The sequence below is a fragment of the Portunus trituberculatus genome, chromosome 42 (assembly GCF_017591435.1).
Source record: "Portunus trituberculatus isolate SZX2019 chromosome 42, ASM1759143v1, whole genome shotgun sequence".
In the NCBI taxonomy this organism is placed as follows: domain Eukaryota; kingdom Metazoa; phylum Arthropoda; class Malacostraca; order Decapoda; family Portunidae; genus Portunus; species Portunus trituberculatus.
Genome location: NC_059296.1, coordinates 17,364,656 through 17,389,437, shown reverse-complemented (window position 1 = coordinate 17,389,437; position 24,782 = coordinate 17,364,656). Strand labels below are relative to the sequence as shown.

At 40.0% G+C, this 24,782-nt stretch overlaps 1 protein-coding gene across 4 annotated transcripts in view; it reads left to right on the top strand.

Moving 5' to 3' along the window:
* The first annotated feature begins 5,223 nt into the window (after positions 1 to 5,223).
* Positions 5,224 to 24,782, top strand: part of LOC123517316 (zinc finger protein 678-like) — a 32,447-nt gene continuing 12,888 nt past the window's right edge. The window contains exons 1-2 of one of the 4 annotated variants that reach the window (XM_045277290.1): positions 5,255 to 5,355; positions 5,576 to 5,689. Coding sequence is in view for 2 of the 4 variants with exons in the window: in XM_045277288.1 (XP_045133223.1) it covers positions 8,326 to 8,375 (50 nt within the window). In the remaining 2 variants the exon portion in view is untranslated. Of the gene's footprint in view, positions 5,356 to 5,575; positions 5,690 to 8,261; positions 8,376 to 24,782 lie in introns of those variants that run through there. The other 3 variants (XM_045277291.1, XM_045277289.1, XM_045277288.1) reach the window with 3 other exon arrangements.

Below are 24,782 nucleotides of genomic sequence, written 5' to 3'. Positions count from 1 at the left end.
GATAGTCATAATTTTTGAAAAACGTTATCGATTCAGTTGAATGAAATTGGTGGGCTTTGAAATTGTGTTTAAGCAAGTCGAAGTTCTAATACTTTATTTAGTATATTTTTGAGCTATTTTATTATTCCTTTTCTCGGCAATGTTTTTGTATTTTAGAAGTTAGTTTCGATTGATAACGAGTCAGAATTTTTATAACATTCGTGTCCAGCTGCCTTTTTGGGAATCCTCATTTTCAAAATTATTTGCGTAACGAATATATGTGACGTCATCAAGGAGGGTTGACCCCACCCCGGCTGGACCCAGGCCGATACCTGGCTCCAGGCCCGAGGGTGTGTGTGTGTGTGTGTGTGTGTGTGTGTGTGTGTGTGTGTGTGTGTGTGTGTGTGTGTGTGTGTGTGTGTGTGTGTGTGTGTGTGTGTGTGTGTTGCCTTATCTTTCGTTATGAGGGAGCCCACCAGCTGGAACCACTGACACCCAGCTCCCAGCTGGAGGGTGTTGGAGGGGAAGGTGGCTGTGTGTGTGTGTGTGTCATTTTCTTTCATGGTACTTAGCGTGTGTGTGTGTGTGTGTGTGTGTAATTCACTATGGTCGCCCGGTAGTCACCCAGCCTTCCCCATTACGGAGCAAGCTCAGAGCTCATAGAGCGATCTTCGGATAGGACTGAGACTGTGTGTGTGTGTGTGTGTGTGTTGCCTTATCTTTCGTTATGAGGGAGCCCACCAGCTGGAACCACTGACACCCAGCTCCCAGCTGGAGGGTGTTGGAGGGGAAAGTGGCTGTGTGTGTGTGTGTGTGTGTGTGTGTGTGTGTGTGTGTGTGTGTGTGTGTGTGTTTTCTTTCATGGTACTTAGCGTGTGTGTGTGTGTGTGTGTGTGTGTGTGTGTGTGTGTGTGTGTGTGTGTGTGTGTGTGTGTTTCTTTCATGGTACTTAGCGTGTGTGTGTGTGTGTTACTGGACTACAATTAGCTTGTATGTTGTTGTTAGTTTTAATTATCTGGGATTATTTGTTGTGATCTTGTCATTTTGAAATTTCTGTGTCATGTTGTGGTCAATAAACATCTGAATCTGAATCTGAATCTGTGTGTGTGTGTGTGTGTGTGTGTGTGTGTGTGTGTTGCCTTTATCTTTCGTTATGGGGGAACCACTGACACCCAGCTCCCAGCTGGAGGGTGTTGGAGGGGGAGTGTGTGTGTGTGTGTGTGTGTGTGTGTGTGTGTGTGTGTGTGTGTGTGTCCTTTTCTTTCATGGTACTTAGTGTGTGTGTGTGTGTGTGTGATTCACTATGGTCGCCCGGTAGTCACCCAGCCAGCCTTCCCCATTATGGAACAAGCTCAGAGCACATAGACAGATCTTCGGATAGGACTCAGACTGTGTGTGTGTGTGTGTGTGTGTGTGTGTGTGTGTGTGTGTGTGTGTGTGTGTGTGTCATTATTTCACCGTTCTGTATACGTTTCATCTCTGGCGTCCCTCTTTATTATCCTAGTCTGTCAACACAAACTGCAAGTAATAGCGTATAGCGAAATGTGTCCTATTCTTAGCGCTTATTGAGCAAGGGGAAGCTATTATATATAGGAAACACATAGCCCGGAGCAAAGCAAGGTGCCTCTATCGCCTCGCCTCGCCCCGCCGTGTTAACCCCTGCAGTAACATGACGTGTTTTCATATTTATTCTGGCTATTATTCAATAATTTTATACAGCTTCACAAACTTATGTGGGGATTAAAATAGTGAAAACTGGCCATTAATCTCTGACACCGTAGACCCTTCTTATTGTAAGCAAAATCATCTAATCACACACAAACTATCGTAAAAATGCCACTTAAGGCGGCGATATCGTACGATGTCGTAAGATGTTCTTGTTGTCACACGACATTGTAGAAGCTTTACAACAATAGAGTGCTGCATTCGACCGTCGGGAAGAGAGTCGATGACAAGCAAAGACATTTCATCAGGCGTACGATGACGTTATAGAGAAATTCGATGTTGTACGTGTTGGTAACGACATCATTCGATATCGAACGAGTAAAAAATCGTTAAAATACTGAGTTACGATTGGTCTTTGAACATACGTTTGGCAGTAACGCACAAAAATTATGTCGATAGAATTGTCGTGACAAGTGTGACCACGATCCAGATATCTGGACCGTGAGTGTGACAGCTCGTGCGTTGTCGGCTGTAAAATAAAGATTAATGAATAAATAAAAAAATAAAATAAAAAAATAACTAGCCCCAGTTCACGTACACCGTACTCTCAAAATGGTTTACCCACTGAGGACGATGGGACAGAGGAAGGGTATGATGGGTATGATGTACCATCGTCGTTGCAAGATCTTTTTGGGACATCCTTAGACACAGCAGGCCCATTGGACAAGAGTATGGAGGGGCCGCCTCCGACACCAGAAGTGAACATCCACCTTCAGACCACCACGAAGGTGGACGTCCTTCGTTTTGCGTGTCCTTGCACTGAAATGCTCCTTATCGTTACGACAGTTGTATGCAAGATTTATACAAGAAGGAAGTTGTGGTGTGGGTTAAAATTTAGAAGACAGCGGCGGTGCTGCCACCTATTGGTACCGAACACTTTCATAGAAAATGTTCCCAGGAGTAACTTATGAAGATTTCTCTCATGTTCGCCGCCCCCCCTTTCTATTTTTCCCTCCATTTTGTCGTGGCTATGAACTTCAAAGGCAAATAAAACATGTTCATATATATATATATATATATATATATATATATATATATATATATATATATATATATATATATATATATATATATATATATATATGCATATATATGCGTTTTCTTGCTTTTTGCCACAAAGGCAACAACTGCTGTGGCTTGCTTTATTGTTATTGGTGTTAAGGCAGCGAAGATCTATGGATCCTTATGAGCCATGGGGTAGTTCTGTGTGGGTATCACAGGCGTGGTAGCTGGCCGGTGTCCCTCAAGAAGGCACAAGTAAAGCGGAGAACAGCAGGTTGCCGGAAGGGATGGACGCCTGAGGCTGCCAGGAAGGTGGATCGGTCGAGTGTTGTGATGGCCAGGGCGGAGAGCCAGGAGCGTAATGCAGTACGGTGGAAGTGGAAACGTGGGCAGTGGAGCAGAAAGTATTTGGTGGTCTCAGGGGTAGTCCTACACCAAGGGCAGAAGGGAGCAGGAGACAGACGTAGGCAGTGCAAGTGAGCACCAAGTGTGCAAGGTGTGGCCCAAACGGAGACGGGCGATGGCTGCTCTGTCTTGCGTTCCTTTCCATGACTGACTGACTGAATCTTGTAACTCTCGTCTCTCTCGTTCTCCCCCGCTGATGGATTCCCCCCATCACTCACCCCCTTACTACTTGTGACCCGCGCGCTATCTTTTGCTAGCTCCACTCCCTAATCGATTCCTCCAGCCCTCCCATTGAACCTTTGTATCCTTTTAGAATCCTTGATCGTATGCAATCGCAGAAAACTGGTCCGTACGACCATCGGGGCGTTGTATTTAAAAATAAGCTGTAGTGTGATCCCAGCATATTACACCCAAACATTGCCCTCTCCCGTGTTAAGCAATGGAAAAATTGTCGCTTTCTTTTTCATTACTAGAGGAAAGCTAAGAAAGAACTGATGGTTTTAACTTATGTAATCCACATTATAGTTTCCTAAATAAGTCATGTAAACTTGTTATTAACAGTGTTAATACGAAATAGCTACAATATTGAAAGAAATACAGCAGGACGTTTCCGGGAGAAATTTTGGCAAAAAGATGACTTTTCTTGTTTAATGCATGCCAAGGAACAAATAGTGAAGTAGAATTTCAGTGATTGATGCTTTTCCAACCCACAGTGACATGGAATCACACATCATCCTAAATAAAAGCTATATGAGAGAGAGAGAGAGAGAGAGAGAGAGAGAGAGAGAGAGAGAGAGAGAGAATATTAATGTATATCTTTTAGAGCATTGATTCCCAACCTTTTTTTGTCCCGTTCCCCATTTTCCAGTCACTTTTTCACCTGTGGACCCCTACAACGAAATAGGTTAAGCAGGCCACTCATGACCATTCCAAGGGCCAAATTTGTCACGTGGGCCGTGAGTTTGACACCCCTGATACCGTTAGCTAATGTAGAACAATTCTAGCATTTAAGCATTCAGTATTAAGAATTCTGTACTACAGTAGTATGAATTTTATTCTGAGCCGCATGTCTCCTAATTCCAGTATAATGAATTTAAAAATAAGTATAATCTCTATGGACCCCTGGTTGGGAACCGCTGTCTTAGAGAGAGAGAGAGAGAGAGAGAGAGAGAGAGAGAGAATATTTTGACTTTGACGTGTTAAATAATTGCTATACCAAGAAAAAACAACCTTCTGGCCAAGTTTCAGCTGATATATAGTCTATTCATCCTTCATTTAAATGCACATTTATACATACATGTTTACATCTACATGAACATATATATTTACATGTGTGCATGACCTTGTTCAGTCATACGTTTGCCCCAAAAGACTGCCTCCCACCTCTCACCCAAGTCCACCAAAGCTGGAAAACACTGTATTCTCTCATTTGTATGTATGATATACCGTCTGAATCTTGACATAGTATGCCACGACTATTGCAAGTCTATTAAGGTCACATATATGGTAGGCAGCCTCGAAACATGGATATAAGGCGGAAAATAAGGAGCGTAACTCGGGCGTTCCCATGTATTTTCAATGGGCGGTCGGCAATATTTTGAATAAAAGAGGGTATAGCAGGGCAGCAGCGGACCAATATCGCGCTGGCTTCACTTTAGTATCATCATGCCGCCTTCTCCTTGGCATCTACCTGAAGAGGTATAAAATCACCAGATAGTAAGCAGAATCAATATGGAAATGCATTATGGTACTCAAGAGACAAGCTTACCTACCTAGCTGTAAATATAGATGTACATCTATATTTACAGCTAGGTAGGCTCGTCTCTCTCTCTCTCTCTCTCTCTCTGCGGTAGAAAAATTATTGCAAAAACCCATCATTATCATTATCAGTTATGAACATATTTTTTTCAAAACAATTATGATTGCTGGAGGGATCTACCAATAGACAAAATTACTGCGCAGATTATTGGTAGCTAAATAAATTCCCTTTACATTCATTGATTATTCTAATATACAAACTTGTGTTTGTAATTTGTTATCAAAACATATTAACCAACTTGCTTGCATATTTACTCATTGGTCCGAAGATATATAAATCCAATGGCAGCATTGGCAGCGTGCCTGGTGAGCGCTGCGTCTTTGTCGCCATTGTCACAGGAACAATCCCTTGGTGGCTGCCGGCGGGCGCGCAGCGTGCTGTTATGGCGTGGCTACGTGTTGCATGAGTTTATATATTGGTTTCAGGTAAGGGCTCGGACTATTTCTTGTCCTTAACCATGGTAATTCCTTTAAGTAATGGGACTCAAGTGTTCGGTAAGCAACAAAGTAATTAAAGGAGAATGCCATCGTTACTGTCTACAGTAGCTGCAAATAATGTATACTGCGCATTATGTTGAAGTAGTGACATGTATGTATTTTATGGGCATGTGGAAATGACAGAAGTTTAAAAAAAAAATTCTGACAGGTCTGTGGAGCGGCCATATTGCCAAGTGTTGAGGATTACTGTCTAGTGCTGATTGCAGGTACTGACTCATGTGACTGACAGGCGGCTCTGATGCTGAATCGTGTAAGGATTCAGGCAAGTTGCTAATTCTTCAAGTATGTATATGCGAATAATATACGTGAGAGAGAGAGAGAGAGAGAGAGGTGATTCTTAGCTGTCTAGTTATACATGTCCATATATCTGATTTAGTTTCAGTTAATCACTCATTGCCTATCCCATCTTAGCATAACAGATCTCAGTTTTAACTATTTATGTTTGTAGGTTAAACTATTGGATTTTGTCAGTTGATCTTACAGGAATCGTAGTCACAGAGTATATATAGTTAACCAAACCCCTTGAGTACCATGATGCATTTCCATATTGATTCTGCTTACTATTTGGTGATTTTATACCTCTTCAGAAACTTGCTTGGGAATTTAAATAGTGAAGACTCTGGCCATTAATCTTTTGGCTTCCATGGAATCTTCCTAATGTCAATAAAATAGTCTAATCGTACACAAATTTCAAGGTAAAAATACGCAAATCTTACCAGTAGGACGTAACGAAGCAGTAAAATACTGACATTTAGTGCTGAAGTAGTTTATGCCCAACACTTCTTTTGTGGTTTTATTTGGCGGGCAGCCTTATTAGTATGTCCTACACAGGCTCTCAAAGTTTGGTAGGCGCGCCCGAAAAACGTCCAGCGAGCGGTATTTCACAGTTTTCTTCCTCTTCTTGTGGTTGTTTACATTAGTAGGGCATTGTGGTGTCTATGAATCATGTGTTATGGGCATCCAAGGAGAGGCCTCCATGCTGGTAGTTAGTGAAATGATGTATCAGGGCTAAACCAATCACAGACCTTTGTCTATTGGACGCCTAACGAGAGCCTGCCATGCTAAGACTTTCTTATAAAGTATAGTATAGTATGGAGGGTTAGGTTAGATTAGGTTAGGTTAAGTTATAGTAAAGATCCTATGGGGGTCAAGAGGGCATAGCCCCCTAGCTAGTTTCGTGGGGGAATCCTGGTAGGTGCAGCCCACCCTCCTCTGCTAGAAGACGTTTAGGTTAGGTTTGGTTAGGGTAAGATAAAGACCATAAGGGGAGGGTTTGGGCGGTGCACCCTCCCCAGCTAGTTTGGGCTAAGGAGGTGAGTAGACTTTTTTTGGAGGGGCAAAATTTGGAAAATTTGTCTCCCCATCCCCCCAAAACCCTCGTTTCCCCATGTTCCACTAAACTTGCTGAGGGGGAAAAGGGAGGGTATTTGAAAGATAATGATATCTATTGGTAAGATTTACCAAAAAATGTTTGCTTGTATTGAAGGGGTTAAATATTCACAGTATTTCTGGAGAAAGCTGTCAGTTTCACTAATACAAAAAAGGAGTGCAACACTGAAAAGTAGAAATTTTTCTAAGAAACTTGTATACACTTTCCCTTGCAAATTACTCATATATCATTAATGCCAATAGATAGATTTTGTGCAGAACATAGTTAAGGGTTTAATTAGAATGCATCAGTGGTTGTATATGCATAGAACATAAATTTCTCTGCTTTTAGGAAGATATCCCTAGATATATATATGGGGATTTTTCCAACAGTCAGGAGTGCCCATTTTATGTTCTAGGCATCAAAATACAACCATTTATGCTTTCCTTATCTCTTAATATTAGAGTGATGCCTTTCTCATTATTTACCATATGTACTTCTATTTACCCTGTAAGTATACATAAAATGATCCACAGGTGTCACTCAATATGTACATATTTAGCAATATATATATATATATATATATATATATATATATATATATATATATATATATATATATATATACATACATACATACATACATACATACATATATATACTGTTTATATATATTACTTATTTTCACCTTACCTTCATCCAAAATTTGCTGTCCATACCTGTTTTAACTTCTGTTATATTTCTTTCTGTGTAATAATCAGCTTTTGTCTATTGTAAGTGTGATAAAATCTGATGGAAGAGGGGGAGGAAGACATATGGTTCTTAAGGGCAGAAAAGTTTGTGTGAAAGTAATGGTAGGAGATGTAACATTGTAGCACACAGTCAGGCTGAAGACAATCAGTTAGAGAAGAGCTTATAACATGAAATACTTTTGATTCCATCTGATCCAAAAGAGCAACATTAGTGGAACCCCCCATACATGTAAAGCATACTCCACACATGGACAGACAAGGTTCTTGTACAGAGTTAGCACAGGTTGGGAACCACTAATGAAGAATGTTTAGGATCAAAGAAAGAGTGAGGAGTACAGTACTTTTATGTATTATGAGCTTTGCACAGACAAATCTCTGGTATGGAAACAGTAGTCATTCCAAGGAAAATCATAGTTATGCCTGCTCAGGTCACCCAAAGTAGCAGAGGCAAATTGAGGCACCTCTGAGTTTTGGGGGAATTTAAATTGGGTGATTATAGGAGATGCAGTGAAACCTTGGTTTATGAATTTGATTTGTTACTGAAAGCCATTAGCAAACTGAAATATTTATGAACCGAAACCATTTTCCCCATGGGAATCAATGTAAAATGATTAATCCGTTCCTGAACCCCAGGCTGCATTAGAGAGTGACTCAGCTTGCACACTGTGGTCTCTGCAGCACGTATCCTCTATTATGCTTTTGCGTGTCTTTTAGGTGGAATAAACAGAAGATCGTCACTACTATAGTAACAGCACCTGATTGGCAGCAAGGCGGCATATGCTGATCTTTCTGACAACATTTATCGTGCATCATTATCTATCCTGCAGGTGAGGCACCTCTGTTGCAATCAGCTGTTATAACAAACATGGTGGCCCAAACAAACATCACACAGAATCTCAAGACTCCCAAGACTTACTATACCAGCAAAGCATCTTGGAAATAATATTCTTCTAGTGTTCCACTTTTGTTAAAGATTCTTATTTTCCATTTCCTTCACATTGATTGAACAGAACACTTAACCCTCCGTTATCGTGCCTAGTTGATGCGTTTATCATTGCACAATAACCAAAATCGTAATTGCTCAAGTGAAGAATCTATGGTAATAATTCAAATTGACACTAGGATCTCCAAGCTTTTATTTTTATTGTTGCTTTTTGCCAGTTTTTACGCCATATACAGTAAGTTCTTGTTATACGGTACATATGCGTTCCTGAAAACCTTACCGCAAATCGAAATTATCGTATACCGAACTCATTATAACATGTAATAATAGGGGATGTGTTCCAGCACGTTGAAAGTCATCCTTACAGACATGAAAATACATGAAAACAGTCATATAAAAAATGTAAAGTACTGCGCAAAAGGAATAAACTGAAAATGTTTTTATTTACCTTTCACTCACCATGTATTCTATAAGATGATATCCCTCCTGAAGCAAAGGCACAGTAGAGATTTCAGCCCTTACTCATAATATCCACAAAAAAACATGCCATAAGGATTTCACTTGTGTTCAGTGGGAAACGCGGAAAGAGACTGATTGTTGTGGTGGCCGTGTGGCATGGTGGCACTATGGTATGGTATAAACAAAACATGAGTGGATACCGTATCTATGAAATTTTCTTATCGTAAATAGAATCGAGGGTAGTAATTACCAAACACCGTAACTGTGAATTTACCGGATGATGAAGTACAGGGGATCCTTGCAATTTGGTGGGGTTAGGGCGGTTTTTCATCTGTTGAATCAGCGTTTATTCGAATCATGAAGCAATTTTTCCCATAAAATACTTAAGAATTAGGGGATAGGGACCAACCTCCAGCCTAGAGCTTCCAAAACATCACTATAACCTCTGAAAAACACTAATTTAGACTAAATCAGTACTATTAAAGGCTTCATGTGTATCGTATCTTTTTTTTTTTTATCAAATACAGTAAAAGCTCAATTAGTCGGACCCCAAATACTTGGATTTCGTACATAATCGGACAAATTTGGCCCAAAAAAATATTATTTATATCTAAAATTCATAAAATAAAGAGGGAATTTATACGTAAATGTTAAGTAGAACATCTTGTTTTCACTTAAAACACATTAAAAAACCATAAAACAAACTATAGGAAACGTAAAACAGCCAAAATAATTTTTTGAGATAATAGTTTTTTTTTATGGGGGAAACCGTAAAACAGACGCCACAACCCGCTCTCAAGTTCGGACTTTGGTTTGTTTACATCCAGTCATCCACTCGCCGCCATAACATTCACTGGTTCTTGCAATCTCTACTGGAATTCGTCTCAGAAAGTGATGATAATAGGGAAAGCACCCAATATAAGAAGGCAGGATTAGAAAGAAAACGAGTGCAGTATGGGAGATCGGAAAAACTTGAAGCTGTAATGAAGTGGCATCGGCAACAGATGGGCATTGGGGTTGCTGTTTGAGGGATTGAGATTAAGAATGCTGCAAAAAGGTTAAGTACACCCTCTACTGCAACTAATTGCAGTAGAGGGTGTAAAAATGAATGACAGTGAAGTAAGGTACAAAAAAAAAAAAAAAAAAAAAAAAAAAAAAAGTAAAAATGGGTCATTATCACACATAGTCGGACAAATATGTTACTTGGACTGGTTTTCCCCCCATAAGGTCCAACTAATTGAGCTTTTACTGTACATTAGGTGGCTGTACAGTACATTTTTGTAAATAAAAACACTTGCAGCGGTGTCACAGTACTTGTCCCTGTTCTTCCAAATTGTTGATACTGTTGATCTAGGGACACCCATTTGCGCTGCAATTACACTGTGAGGTATACCTGCCTCACACTTTCTTATAAGCTCAAGCTTATCTTTGAAAGGCAGGAAATTGTGCTTCTTATGGCTGGGGCTAGAGGTGGCTTTGCGCGGTATGGTCGAAGCAGCGTGGAGGCAGGAGGTGGAACGGCAGAGTGTGGCCTGCCTGTATGTGAGAGTGAGGCAAAAGGAAGCGACGCACAGGGTAGCGTCTGTTTACACTTTTGCCTGGCAGGCTGCGGCGAATTTGGGGTGAGAGCGGATTTGACCTGGTGGGTGGCATGCGAGATATGAATGTCAAATTGGTGAGTCAGTCAGTTGAACCTTGAGGATTGGGTATTAATTAAGTGAGTTTGAATTGGTGATAATTCAAACTGCGAATGGTTGAATCACTAGGATCCTCTGTACCGTATAAGGACTTACTGTAATAGTATGAAAATTAAGAAATAATACAGTATAAAAAAAAATTTAGAATCATAATAACAACATTTTTAAGCATTTTATTTAGTATATTTGACAGCATATAAGATGCACACCCATTTCATCAAGTCAAAATCAGGAAATAAAGGTTTTAGTGTATTTATTTAAACATATACTGTTGAAAACAGTCTAGTAGCACTTTATACAGCAGAAAACATTTACAGTAAGACACCCACACTTGGTGAATTAATTAGTCTGGTGAAACTACCGCCAAATGCGAATTTCGCCAAGCACGAGTTCTTTATACCATATAAATTGTCTAAAAAATGCCTCTATCAGTCTTTGGTCATTGCCAAAGTCCCTCTTTTGACTCTTAAAATATCATATTTCGAGCTGAAATAAAATCTTTTTCTCCTTTTCACTTACACAGTATGATTTGTGATACTTTCCTCATCTGTACTCCTGTTTTTCCACCCATTTCCCTTGTCCACTTTCATCCTTGCTGCCACCAACATTGTCCTTACCCCCACCGGTACCACCTGTTGCGCTGGTAGAGGCCATGTTGGCGGTAAATCGCTAGAATTTGTTTCCACGCTAGCAGAGCAGAGGGTAGCACAAACAAAATGGCTGAAGTGGACTCTCACACCGCATTCTGATAGGTTTAGAGAGAGGTCTGACATCACTGGGGAGCTGCGTGGTTCGCTGTGCAGCCGCCAGGGGACTGCCAAGTTTTAATTCAAATTGCCAAGCATGCAATCGGTGGTCCGTGGCCACCGTACCACCAGAAGTGAATTTCGCCAAGCTGAGATTCATCAAGTGCAGGGGCTTCCTGTATCTTTCGTTTTGCTCTTCAGTTGGTTTTCTTGCTGTCACCAGACACTTGTAATTTTTTCTGTATGGTAGCTCAAAAAACCTTACTACTGCTCTCTTATCATGCTCCTTGGCATAATGCACTATCTGTAGTTTGTAGGAAATTGTATAGGTTGATCTTTTTCCTCTTGCTGCCATAATGGTGAAGGTGTTGATGTGATTTGTTATGATAATGAACTTGGTGTCACTCCTCACCGCCAGATAGCATCGAGTCAGGGTGCTGATCAACTGATATTTGTTAACCCTGTTATAAACTTGGGTGTTAGTAAGGACTGCCGTGAGCCTGGGGCAAAATCAGATGGCCCAAGCTTATAACAAAACAAAAAAAAATATATACTCAAGGAACATTAGAAAAAGAAATACAGACTTAATTTACTTTATTTAAACTTAAAACAACTTAACAATAACTTAAAATACCTTAACATTGACACAAACAAACCTAACTAACTAAATGGGGGGCGAGAAAGGTCACTGGAGGGAGGGAGGAGTAGTGATACTTAATCACGGGAGGTGGGGAGGACGAGGCCCTAGTGGTGGTATCCTTTCTGGTAGTTCAAGGCGGAGGAGGTGTTCCCATGGAGAGGAGCAGATTACTTCTCCTTTCCTCGGCCAGTCGCGGCTTGAAGATGACTTGGGTCGACCCCAGTGAGACTATGGTCGAGACTGGTTAGAAGCAGGAGAGGTGTGTCGAGCAGGAGGAAGGAGGGGCGGCAGAGTAGCGAACGAGGAGAGGAGGTGGTGAGGAGGAAGCCTTGTTGAGCCACGTGAAGTGAGGTTAATGAGTGATAGGAGGCAAGGTGGGGACTGTTTTTATGAGGGGGTTTTGGTGGTGCAGGGTGTAACAATCCTTAAAGTACAGGGAGCTGATTTACTTTCCATCTATTACAGCAGGGAAAAATCACACCTGTCAAAAATGCTAAAAGATTTTTTTCCTTATAAAAGCATATTTCTCTGTTATTCTGAGTACAATGATGTAGTTTTCAACATTTATGACCTCTGAGAGCAAAGTTGTTGCATATCAAAAAATTCTCCCCGAACCCATGGCAGAACCCACCGCTAATGGGAGTTTTACACGGTCAAGCATGTTGGCCAACACGCTCATCAAACCTCCAACACAACATGTATGAAGAGTGTTTACACGTTCAAACCAAACTGACAGACAACCTCAGTCGGTGCCAAAAGGAGAAGGAGCAACATGTCACTTACGCAAGACGAGGTGATGGCAGTCGGCATAGTGATTGCCCTCAACGAAAAGAAAAGGAAGCGTTCAAAGTGGACAAAGGACTGGTTGCGTATCAGATGGAGGAGTCATTGATAATACAGAATTTGGTAAGCGACTCAAAGATGAAAAGCTCTGCATCCCACATGAGTCAGTAACAGCTACTTCAAATTGTGTTTTGCCATATGTATTTGTGGGAGATGAGGCATTTGCATTAAGGACAGATTTCTTGAAACCTTATTCTCAAAAGGACCTACATAGTGAGAAGCGAGTATTCAACTACAGGCTGTCAAGGGCACGGAGAGTGGCAGAAAATGCCTTCGGCATTATGGCTTCCCGGTTTAGAATTTTCCACACTTGTATAAATCTCAAATTGACAAGTATTGACAAAGTTGTCATGGCATGTGTTGTGCTACATAACTATTTGCGGAAAGCATGCCCTTCAGACTATTCCCCAGAGGACTGCTTCCATAGGGAGGATAGAATAAGCAAGATGATTTTGCCAGGCTTAACTGCAGATCCTAATTATTTAGCAGGTTTGCAACACGGTCAGGGATCACGAAACTATTCTGAAATTGCAAAGGTAGTAAGAGATAGATTTAAGGATTACTTTGTGAATACCGGTGCAGTAGCATGGCAAAAAGACTTCATATAAATCATGAAAATAGGAAAGGCTAGTCTACACCTTCAAACTCAAACTGTACAGTCTGATTGGAATTGGCTTAAATAGTGTGCTGTAATATTTCTTTCCAAAATAAATGAATACAATGGTTATGATAAGTTTAATTGATTCATTATTCAAATGGCTGGCTCAAGTTTAGCCTTCAGATCCAGATTGACATGTTGGATTCTTAATGAAATGATGATTCATTTCTTAAATTCCTGCTTGAGTATTCTTTTGATTTCACCTTCCACAAAGCCGCATGCTTCCTGTATATATTAATGAAATCCACCATTACTTCCCTTTCCTTATCCTTAACGGCACACGTGTCACTCATTTTGCAACTGATACACTACGCCTGTCACTGAAGGAGATGTTACAGATGTTACCTCGGCGAGATTTGAGTATGTATGACGGTTCAAGACTGATGACCGTTCACACGTTCAGACATGGACATGCACCGAGCAAGCTCCGCCCACAAAAGTCAGGCCCCGTCAGACATCCGTCCAACACGTTGGTCAAACATGTTTACCCCTTTCACACGTTCAAACATTCTCTCAAACGTCGTGTTGTCAAGCGTGTTGGCCAACATGTTTGACCGTGTAAAACCCCCTTAAGAAACACCCCATAGCTCTGATAACAGTGCGCGTGCTCTCTCTCTCTCTCTCTCTCTCTCTCTCTCTCTCTCTCTCTCCTCTTTCGGGCATTTGGATTTGATGTAAAAGTAGGAAAATGTGAACTCAGATATATAAAATGATTTGCAAAACAGGAAAAAAATAAGAAATCACATATTACAAAAGATATATAAAATGATTTGCAAAACAGGAAAAGAAAAGAAATCACATATTACAAGTATTGTGGATTTCTATAATAATTGTAATTTGGCAACTCTTATTAGCAATGGGATTCACATGACTTGGCCGACAAGCTCAGTCCTGTAGAGGCAACCATGGGTGACACACACCAGCACATTGCTCAAGGGGAGTACGTGAGAAGGTTTATGAACGTCACTGTGAGGGTTGGTCTCTGTCTCCCAGATCTCTATCGGAATCACTACGGGAGTTTCACTTTCTTCTGTCTCAATAAAAAAAATCACTGTCTTCATTTTCATCACTGTTTTCAATGCCACTACCGAGTAACACTGACACAACATCACTCGGAGTACCATTTCCTATCTCCAGGTCACGGGGATTCTCAGATGTCGCCTCGAAATGGGAAAAGATGACCTATTGTGTGGGAACATATGTCTCAAGGCTTGAGGAGGCGAGCGAGAAAGTTACTAGATGCCTCCACTTGCCCCAGGACCAATAGTGAGGGAGAGAGATTCAAACATTTAGCGCGGAAAAATCATGATTCCTGGAACAATCTCGCCTCTCCTCACGCAATGGTTCAATTGTCCCGAAATAATCACCATACGTTAGGGTTAACATGCGTTGCAGCCGCACAGGTTAGATGGCTTTCATTTTTATGATAATTTGTTTTTAAAAGTGATAATACTAGTAATGATATAATATCAGCAGTAAAATAATGATGCATGCAGTACTGGGAAAAGGTGCGTCCTATATGCTGTCAAATACGGTACCTCATTGTGGACAATTAGGAGTTGAGGTGGATGGGTAGATTGGGGAGATACGTGAAACACGTTGAACACTTTAAACACTATTATAGCCAAGGATATACTACAGAAGGACTCTTTAGAGAATTGTTGGGCTAGCCTATATAATAAGCAATGCTTTTCAGGCAAGAGGTAGGAGAAATATGATAAATATAAAAATATAAAATATAAACTTACATTCTAAGTAAGCAATAATGGAGATCATATACTATAAACTAAATATATAAAGATTTGACACTAAAAATAGTTAGGTATAGAGATACAATTTTCTAGGATAAAGAATGGGTAAGCAACATGTATAGAATGGTTGTGATGGGTGATGTTGAAGATAGGTGATGATGGAGTAGTAGAGATATTAAATGAAGGTTTGGGAAGGCTACATTGTAAAAGTAGGACATTGGCTAATATAAATCTAGATGATATTTGAGTTTACTTTTGAATATGTTAGAGAGGGAGCATTTTTGATAGGATGGGGTAGAGAATTCCATACGTGTGGGCCCAAATACACAGTGGAGTGGCAGAAGAGACAAGCGATGGGTCGGTATACAGAGTTGTTGTCTGTGCCGTGTGGTGTATTCATGAGAGGAAAAAGAGACATTGATTTGATTCTTGTACATACTAGTTGCAATAGAAAATTTAGTTATATCTTCCAGCTTTAGAATTTTAGTGCTTTTAAAGAGAGGAATGGTGTGTTCAAGGAAGGAGCTCTTTGTAATAATTCTGATTATCTTCTTATGTAGTAGGTTTATACATTTTAGATGCGTAGCATGGGTGGTGCCCCATATTGGGTTACAGTAGAGTAGATGGAGATAAATGTGAGCATAGTAGAGAGTTTTTAGTATTTCACAGTGTGCAAAATCTCTTATGTTATAGAGCATGGTAGTGCATCTGGAAAGTTTTTGGGAAACATTACAAGTATGGAATTTAAAAGTTGAGCTTTCATCAAATATGACACCCAAAAATCTTAGTTTATAAGCTCTACTTATTAATTTATCGTTAATTTTTAGAACAGGCAGCACATTAGTGTTTGTATTAGAAAAGAACATGAAGTGAGTTTTATCGATATTAATTGTAAGTCTATTGCTCAAACACCAGCAGTGCAGTTTATTAAGATCTTGATTTGCTTGGTTGAAGAGAGTGTCATTGCTAGAGCCTGTGAAGTAGAAGGTCCTGTCATCAGCAAAAAGTATAGTCTTGGCACAATTGAAAGCTAAGTGAGGGGAAAAGTGCGAACGAAGTTCTCATCTTTGAATTGAAGGAGGAGGTTAAGAGGCTTGGGGAGGTAGTGGAAACAATTAGGCAGGAGATCAGTGTTAGGCCGAAGGTTGGACCTTCTGAGGGCGACAGGGTGGCTTGGCCCTCTGTCGGGAAGAGCAGAGTGGGGAAGAGGGAGCAGGCGTGCCAGACTGGGAAAGATAGTAGTCAGGATAGGCAGAGATGGCAGGTTGTGAGGGGAAGGAAAGTGGAGATAGTTAGGGAGGATAGGACTAAACCTGTTGAGTGTGAAAATAGGTTCGGTTTGTTGGAGGGGGAGAGTGAGAGTGGAGTGAATGAAGTGGTTGTGGTGAGTGAAAGGAGAAAGAAGGGGGTAGAGGAGAGGAGGAGGATGGTTGTGCCTAGCACACCTCAGGTGTGTGTGATGGGTGACTCTCAGGTTAGGTATTTAGATAGCACTTTCTGTGGGAAAGACAGGGATAGGAGGACGAACGTGTGTATGCCTGGTGCAGGTGTGAAGGCAGTGAGTGAGGAGGTGCAGAAGAGGGTTGGGGGGATGGAGAGGGAGGGTGTAGTAGTTTTGCACGTAGGTGGGAACGATGTCAGAGCAGGTGGGTCGGAGGAGTTAGTGGCAAGATTTCGGGAAATGTTAGGCAAGATAAGGGAGAGTGGTAGGAGGTGTGTAGTGTCAGGAATCTTGCCTCGTGTGTATGTTAGCAGGAATGGTTGTCTAGAGCCATTGGTGTGAATGGTCGGGTAAAAGGGATGTGTAAGGATGTGGGTGTCAGCTTTGTGGATGTATGGGATAGGTTCTATGGGCGAAGGGATTTGTATGCTAGGGATGGTGTGCATCTGAGTAGGAAGGGTGTGGATGTGCTGAGTGGATGTCTGGAGGGGAGTTGGGATGGAGTGTAGGGGGTGAGGTAGCAAATGCATTCCAGAAGAAAGATGCTAGACATAAATTAGATAGGATAAACAGAGATAGTGAAAAGATTAGGAAAGATTTCCAGGTGCAAATAGGAGAGAATAAGATTAGGATTCCAAATAAGGAGACAGCATCTAGGAAGGTAGCAGGACTTAAATGTTTTTATGTAAATGCCAGGAGTCTTAGGAACAAGAAGGACGAGTTATCTAGTTATATAGTTGAGGAGGACCTAGATGTTGTATGTGTCACAGAGGCATGGGTAAATGAGGAAAAGTTTAGGAAAATAGGAAAGAATATGAAGTAGATGGATACATTATGTATTTACACCAGAGAATTGGTAGGATAGGCGGAGGAGTAGTTATTTATGTAAAAATCCTTCATTTCCAGTCAGGTTAATGGTATTAAGGTAGATAACAGAGTAGAGTCCTTATGGCTGGATGTTAGAGTAAACAAAAGTAAGGTTATTAGAGTAGGAGCTTTTATAGGCCACCTAACCAGTCAGCAGATGTAGACAACCTTATGGTAGATGAGATAAATAGGGGTGTACTAGTCAGACAATTATCTTAGGGATTTTAATCTTAAGTCAGTAAACTGGGAGAGGATGGTAGGAGATGCTAGTGAAAATAAGTTTATGGAAAGTTTTCAGGATAACTATTTAGTGCAGATGGTAGATAAACCTACTAGGGGAGGAAGGTTTTAGACATAGTACTAACAAATATTGAGCATTGTTTAAAGGAAGTTGAGGTAGGAGAGACTTTAGCAAACAGTGACCATCATATAATTAGATTTATCATTAATTCCAGTAGGGATAATATAGTGAATAAGACTAGAGTCCCAAACTATCAGAAAGGCAATTATGGTAGGTTACGTCAGTTATTAGGAGAGGTAAACTGGGAAGATAGTTTTGGAAATAAAACTGCACAGGAGATGTGGGATATTTTTAAGGTTGTAGTAAAGGGTATAGTGATGCAGTGTATCCCTTACAAAGATATAAGGCAGAGAAACAGGAAGCCATTATGGTGGACTCATGAGATAGGTAGCCAGATCAGAGAGAAGAAGAGGGCATATAGAGAGTTGCAGAAAAGTGGGAAGATGTAGATTTGATTAGGTACAGACAGGTCAGAGATGATTTGAGTAAGGTTATAAAAAAGTAAAAGGCAGGCAGAGATAAAACTAGCTAGAGCTGGGAGTAAAGATCCCAAAAATTATATAGTTATTACAAGGTCAGTGATAAAAGAAATAAGGATAGGATTGGACCACTCAGAAAAGATGGTGTAGTAGTGGATCAAAATGAAGACATAGTAGAATTATTGAATGAACAATTTTCTTCAGTATTTACTAGGAAAGAATAGGAAATCCTGTTACAAACAGTGCGACGAGTAGTTTAAGAGCTTTAGAAAATATTGATATAAAACCGGGAATTATTAGGAAATTTATTCTTGAACTAGACGATAGGAAAGCCAGTGGTCCTGATGAGCTACATGCCAGAGTACTTAGGGAGGGTGTAGACAGTATTTCTGAAGCACTTAAGTTAATCTTTGAAAGATCACTTAGGTTTGCTGAGATACCTCAGGACTGGAAGTTAGCTAATGTTACTCCAATATTTAAAAAGGTAGGAAGGATGATGCGAATAATTATAGACCGATCAGTTTAACTAGTATAGTATGTAAGATACTAGAGAAAATCATTAAGGGTAGTATTTGGGAGCATTTAAATGAGAATAGATTAATTAGAGATACCCAACATGGCTTTAGATCAGGGAGGTCCTGTCTTACAAATTTGCTCGATATCTTAGAATATATTACCAAGGAGTTAGATGATGGAAATAGCATAGATGTTATATATCTAGATTTTAGCAAGGCGTTTGATAAGGTACCGCATAGGAGGCTAGTGTACAAATTGAGACTACATGGGATAGGGGTAGGTTAGTTGATTGGATTAGTGAATGGCTTTCTGATAGGAAACAGAGAGTAGTATTAAATGGGGCAATGTCTGAGTGGAAGGAAGTGGTTAGTGGGTACCCCAAGGATCAGTGCTAGGACCTCTTCTTTTCTTGGTGTACATTAACGATTTAGATATAGGAATTAGTAGCAAAGTATCAAAGTTTGCAGATGATACTAAGATAGCATGTGCAGTACAGGGTGAAAAGGACAATTACAGAATACAACGAGACCTGGACAGGCTGATAGCATGGGCAGACAGGTGGCAGATGGAGTTTAATTCTGAAAAGTGTCAGGTTATGCATTTAGGTAAAGACAACACAAACTTTAACTATGAGATGGAGGGATGTTGGCTAGAGGCAGTAGAGGAAGGAAAGGATTTAGGAGTAGTGATAGACAGGACTATGAAATTTTCAAAGCAATGTTTAGAAGCAAGAAATAGGGCAAATAGGATCCTGGGTTTTATAAATAGAAATGTTAGTTATAAAAGTAAGGAAGTGGTGCGTAGCTTATATAATTCCTATGTTAGGCCCCATTTAGAGTATTGCATACAGGCCTGGTCACCCCACTATAGGCAGGATATCAACATGTTAGAAGCAGTTCAGAGAAGAGCAACTAGGATGATACCAGCATTAAAGCGCCTGGAGTATAGAGATAGATTAAAGGAATTAAACATGTTTTCATTTGAGAGGAGATGTATAAGAGGGATATGATAGAGTTATTTAAAATGTTCTCAGATACAAACTACATAGATGTGAGATCTTTCTTTACCTTAGAGGAGGGAAATAGGACTAGAAATCATGGCAGGAAGATTAGAAAGCAAGGCTGCAGGTTAGATATAAGAAAATATTTCTTTAGTCATAGAGTGGTAGACTTCTGGAATGCATTGCCAGAGACGGTTGTAAATAGCACTAGTTTGACAATGTTTAAAAACAGATTAGATAAGCACTTAAATTTATTAGATTTATAATTATGTATAGCACTGCATGATAGTTTTATAAGAAATTTACTATAGTTAAATAAGACATGATCCCCATGTATGGGGACCACAAATTGTAGAGGATTTCGCTGCAGGACTTAGCCCTGTTAATGGGCCAAATATTTAGAATTAGTATATAATGTATTGTGTACTTGTAAGTGTATCTTTAAGTACTGATGACGAGGTCGCTGTGCGACTGATACAGGATAACCTAGATGGGCCCTGGTGGCCCTTTGTTATCCTATTATTTATGTTATGTTATGTTATGTTAATATATTGAAAATATCATTGATATAGATAAGGAACAATATAGGCCCTAAGACACTTCCAGTGGAAATATTCAGTTTCAAGGATACATGTTCATCATAGACTGTACACTGGGTTCTGTTTGTTAAATAGTCCTTGAACCATGAATGTAATCTATAATGATAGAATTTGTCAAGAAGGATTCTGTGGTTGATTGTATCAAAAGCTTTGGAAAAGTCAACAAAAAGAGATAAAACTGATAACTTACTGTCTAGAGATGAGTAAAGGTGGGTGGTAAACACATCAAGGGCATGATATGTGCTTGAATTTGATCTAAATCCATATTGAGAGTCACTTAAGATGTGGTATCTTTCTAGATATGGCATTAATTTATTTTTCATTAACATTTCAAATATTTTGGAGAAATTGGATAGGGTAGAAATTGGGCGATAATTGTTGGGGTTATTCTTAGGATCAGATTTATGTATAGGTGTTACATCAACATTTTTGAGGGTTGATGGATATTTACTAGTAGATATGGATTGATTAAATAGTAGTGCAATGGGGTTAGCAATCTGGTCTGAGTTACTCTTTAATATAGTGGTGGAAATTTCATTAATATTTGATCATTTATTTTTGAGACTTTATAGCTCTGATGATGTCAACAGAGGTAATCGGTGGGATGCACATTGAATGTGCATAGTTTCCTTGTAAGTAGTCAGTGGCTTTTCTATTAGCTGGGGGTAAGGTATTGTTTAACTTTGTTGCAATTTCACTAAAGTGTTCATTGAGAGCTTCTGCAATTTGACATGAATCGGTATGTAGGATGTTTTTGTGTGTTAAGGTAGATATTGCTGTTCTGGATGACCGCCTTCCTGATAGTTCATTAATGGTCTGCCAAATTTTTCTGGTGTTATTTCTAAAGTTGCTAAAGATATTCATATAGTAGTTAGTCTTGGCGGCCCTAACTATATGTGTTACATGATTACGGTACTGTGTGTAGACATCATGATTAACTCTACCGAGCTTGAGCATTTTAAATAATTTACTTTTGTGTTTGATAGAGTTTAGTATTGCAGGTGTCAGCCATGGACTATTAACCCTTTTGGCAGACACAAATTTTGTTACTTTGGGGAAATGTGTATTATGTATCTTATGTAATATATCATAAAAAATACAGGGTGGGGCAAATCAAATGCCCGAGTTTTGATAGGCTATTAGGAAAAGTAAAACAATACTTACAGAATTATTTGTTGTTTTATTCGAATCAGTATACAATGCTGTTTGTGTAATCACTTTTTGAAGATGGCATCAGGAAGATGGTGGCCATCTGTAGCGATGCACTGTTGAAGGCGATGTCTGAAGCTTTCGGCTGCTCTTTGGCACATCTCAAGGGGTATTGCAGCGATTTCCTCCCGAATTCACATCTTCAATTCTTCCAAATTGTGTGGCCAACTTCACTGCTCAATTCCCCTAAAGTTACAGTTTGGTGTGCAGTTTCCAAATTTGGGGTAATTGGACCTTTTTTCTTTGAGGAGGATGGAAGATCTGTCACCGTCAACTCTCAACGTTATCTTGCGATGTTGGAAGACTTTTTTTAACCGAAATTGGAAGAATTAAGAGAGGAAACAAGTCTGGGAGACATCTGGTTCCAACAAGATGGAGCAACAGCCCACACTGCTCAAGTTGCAATGGTCAAATTGCGACAGATGTTCCCGGCACGCCACGTCTTTCGGAGGGGTGATGTCGAGTGATCCCCACGGTCACCTGATTTGAGCATTTGCGACTTTTTTTTCTGTGGGGATATCTCAAGGAGAAAGTGTTCAGAAGTCGGCCACACAATTTGGAAGAATTGAAGATGCGAATTCGGGAGGAAATCGCTGCAATACCCCTTGAGATGTGCCGAAGAGCAGCCGAAAACTTCAGACATCGTCTTCAACAGTGCATCGCTACAGATGGCCACCATCTTCCTGATGCCATCTTCAAAAAGTGATCACACAAACGGCATTGTATACTGATTCAAATAAAACAACAAATAATTATGTAAGTATTGTTTTACTTTTCGTAATAGCCTATCAAAACTTGGGCATTTGATTTGCCCCACCCTGTATCAAAGTTTGTATCAATGTCATCAGAGTTAAGAAGAACATTCCAGTCAATTGCAGCTAAGTTAGCAGTAAATAGGTTATGTTTAGTTGTATTAAAAGACCTGTATGTAATTTTATGTTTAGCACAAGGATCAGGCATCAAAACAATATTTAGGAAGGTGGGAAGATGGTCTGACATTGGGTAGTGGAGGATCCCAGAAGTTGACAATGGAGTATAGTTTGTCCATATATGGTCAAGGAGTGAGGGCTGACTGAGGTTAGGGCTATCAGGAAATCTGGTAGCTCGTGATATATGGGGAAAATAATTTGGAGATTGCATAGAATTTAGAAAGTAGTTTGTTGGTTGATGGGTGGTATGTTCTAAGAGATTTATATTAAAATCATCAAGAAGAATAGAGTTATTTCTTGTGAACAGGTCTTGGGCTAGGATGTCATGTAGGGTGTGTGTGAACTCTTCCACTGAAACATGTTTACTGTGTGGTCTGTATATAACAGAAAAAATAAAGTTATTAGGAAGTTTTAACTTGATAGTGCACATCTCAGTGTTCTCATTGACAAGAGAATATTGCTGTATGGGTTCAGCGTGAAGGTCAGCATAATGAAGACACTGACTCCACCATGTTCTCTGTTTGATCTGCAGGTATGGTAAGCCTCATAACCTTCGAGGTTGTAAAGAAGTTTTGTGGAATCTCTGAATCAGGTTTCAGTAAGTGCAATAATGTGTGGTGGATTGGTGAGGCAATTTAGGAATGACGTTAGAATATCTGAATTTTTCTGGAGGGATCTGATATTTAGGTGGAGGATATTGAAGAATGATTTTGATGCAGTCTTAGTGTGTTGATTATACTCTTCAATGCTGTAGTATTTGGAAAGAGAGGTGATATCAGTATGGCCATTTATAGTTCTAATGATGTCATTGCCAATGTCATTTGTATCTCTAGGGTTATCATTAACAATATCTTCATACAATGATGCATAAATATTTTCCATATATGAATGAGAAATAATAAAAAAAAGATGATGAAGGTGAAGACTTAGTAATAACACTAGGGTTTAGTGGCTAAAAAAGGTATGTGTCAGCATAAAAGCTTTGGAGTTGAGCTACATGATTTGGGTAAATATGTATTGCATTTAGGTATAGGTGGAGGGTAATAGTATAATATAATATGAGGTACCTATATGTAAGTTGATGTTGCGAACAGAATGGTAATAATATACAATGTAAACAAGTAATATGAAGTGAATAACATAATATATAGTGAATAACTGAGCAAATAACATATATGGCATATATTTAAGTAAGAAGATAGAAACAGTAGAGGTAAGAAAGTACTGTGTTACAGAGCAGTAAAGAAAGTAGTTAGGGAAGCAGATGAAATAGTAGGTAATGATAATAATACTAGTAAGTATAATAATAACTAAGTAATAAATTACTAGTTTAGTCTATTTGTTGCGGGGGCGAGGTGTGAAATGCCATCACTGGCCTGCCCCCTCTAAACTGGGCCCAGGATGAACTACACTTAACCCGGTGGGGGCGGTAATAAACAGCTTCGAATTGTTCCAAGTTTACTAGACTTGCAAAAACACAGATATACACAATATAACAACAACAAAAGGGACTCCTTGCGCACCACCCGGCTCTCACCATGAGTCTCCCTCCAGAGTGAGTGAGGGCCAGAGGAACACTAATCTCACCAACACTGGAGGCAGACTCGTTGACGGCGCCGGGAAGCAGGTAGAGAGTGAAGCCAGGGCAGCAGAGGAGAGGCCAGTCCTTGGAGAGTCCAGGGAGTTCTCTGCCGTCTGGGTGTTGGCAAGGCTCGAGGTAGACTCGGATAGGTGTTCACTGGGGCCTTGAGACGTGGAGTGACCGGAAGAAGCAGGGTTCTCGAGACATACGTGGCAGAGAGAAATGAGCGAAGTGTTGCTCGGGAGTGGCTGAACGATCCAGAACGAGGGGTGATGGTCAGGTGGTGTTCTGCCCTTTACATAACTCCCCCCTCCAAGAGACTAGCCATGGTAGTCTTGTAGAACACCACTCCTAGGGAATGTGATGCCTTCTGGAGAAAAGAAAGGATAGAAGAAAATACAGGCGGCCCCTGCTTAACGAAGGGGTTACGTTACTAAAAACCTTTGTTAAGCGAAACTTCGTTAAGCGAACCGATTATAACAAGTTTAACCCCTGACTTGAACATCCATTGAGAGTAAACAAAGCGAGAGTGCATCATAGTACAGTAAAAGATTTAATGAAAGTAAAATTATGA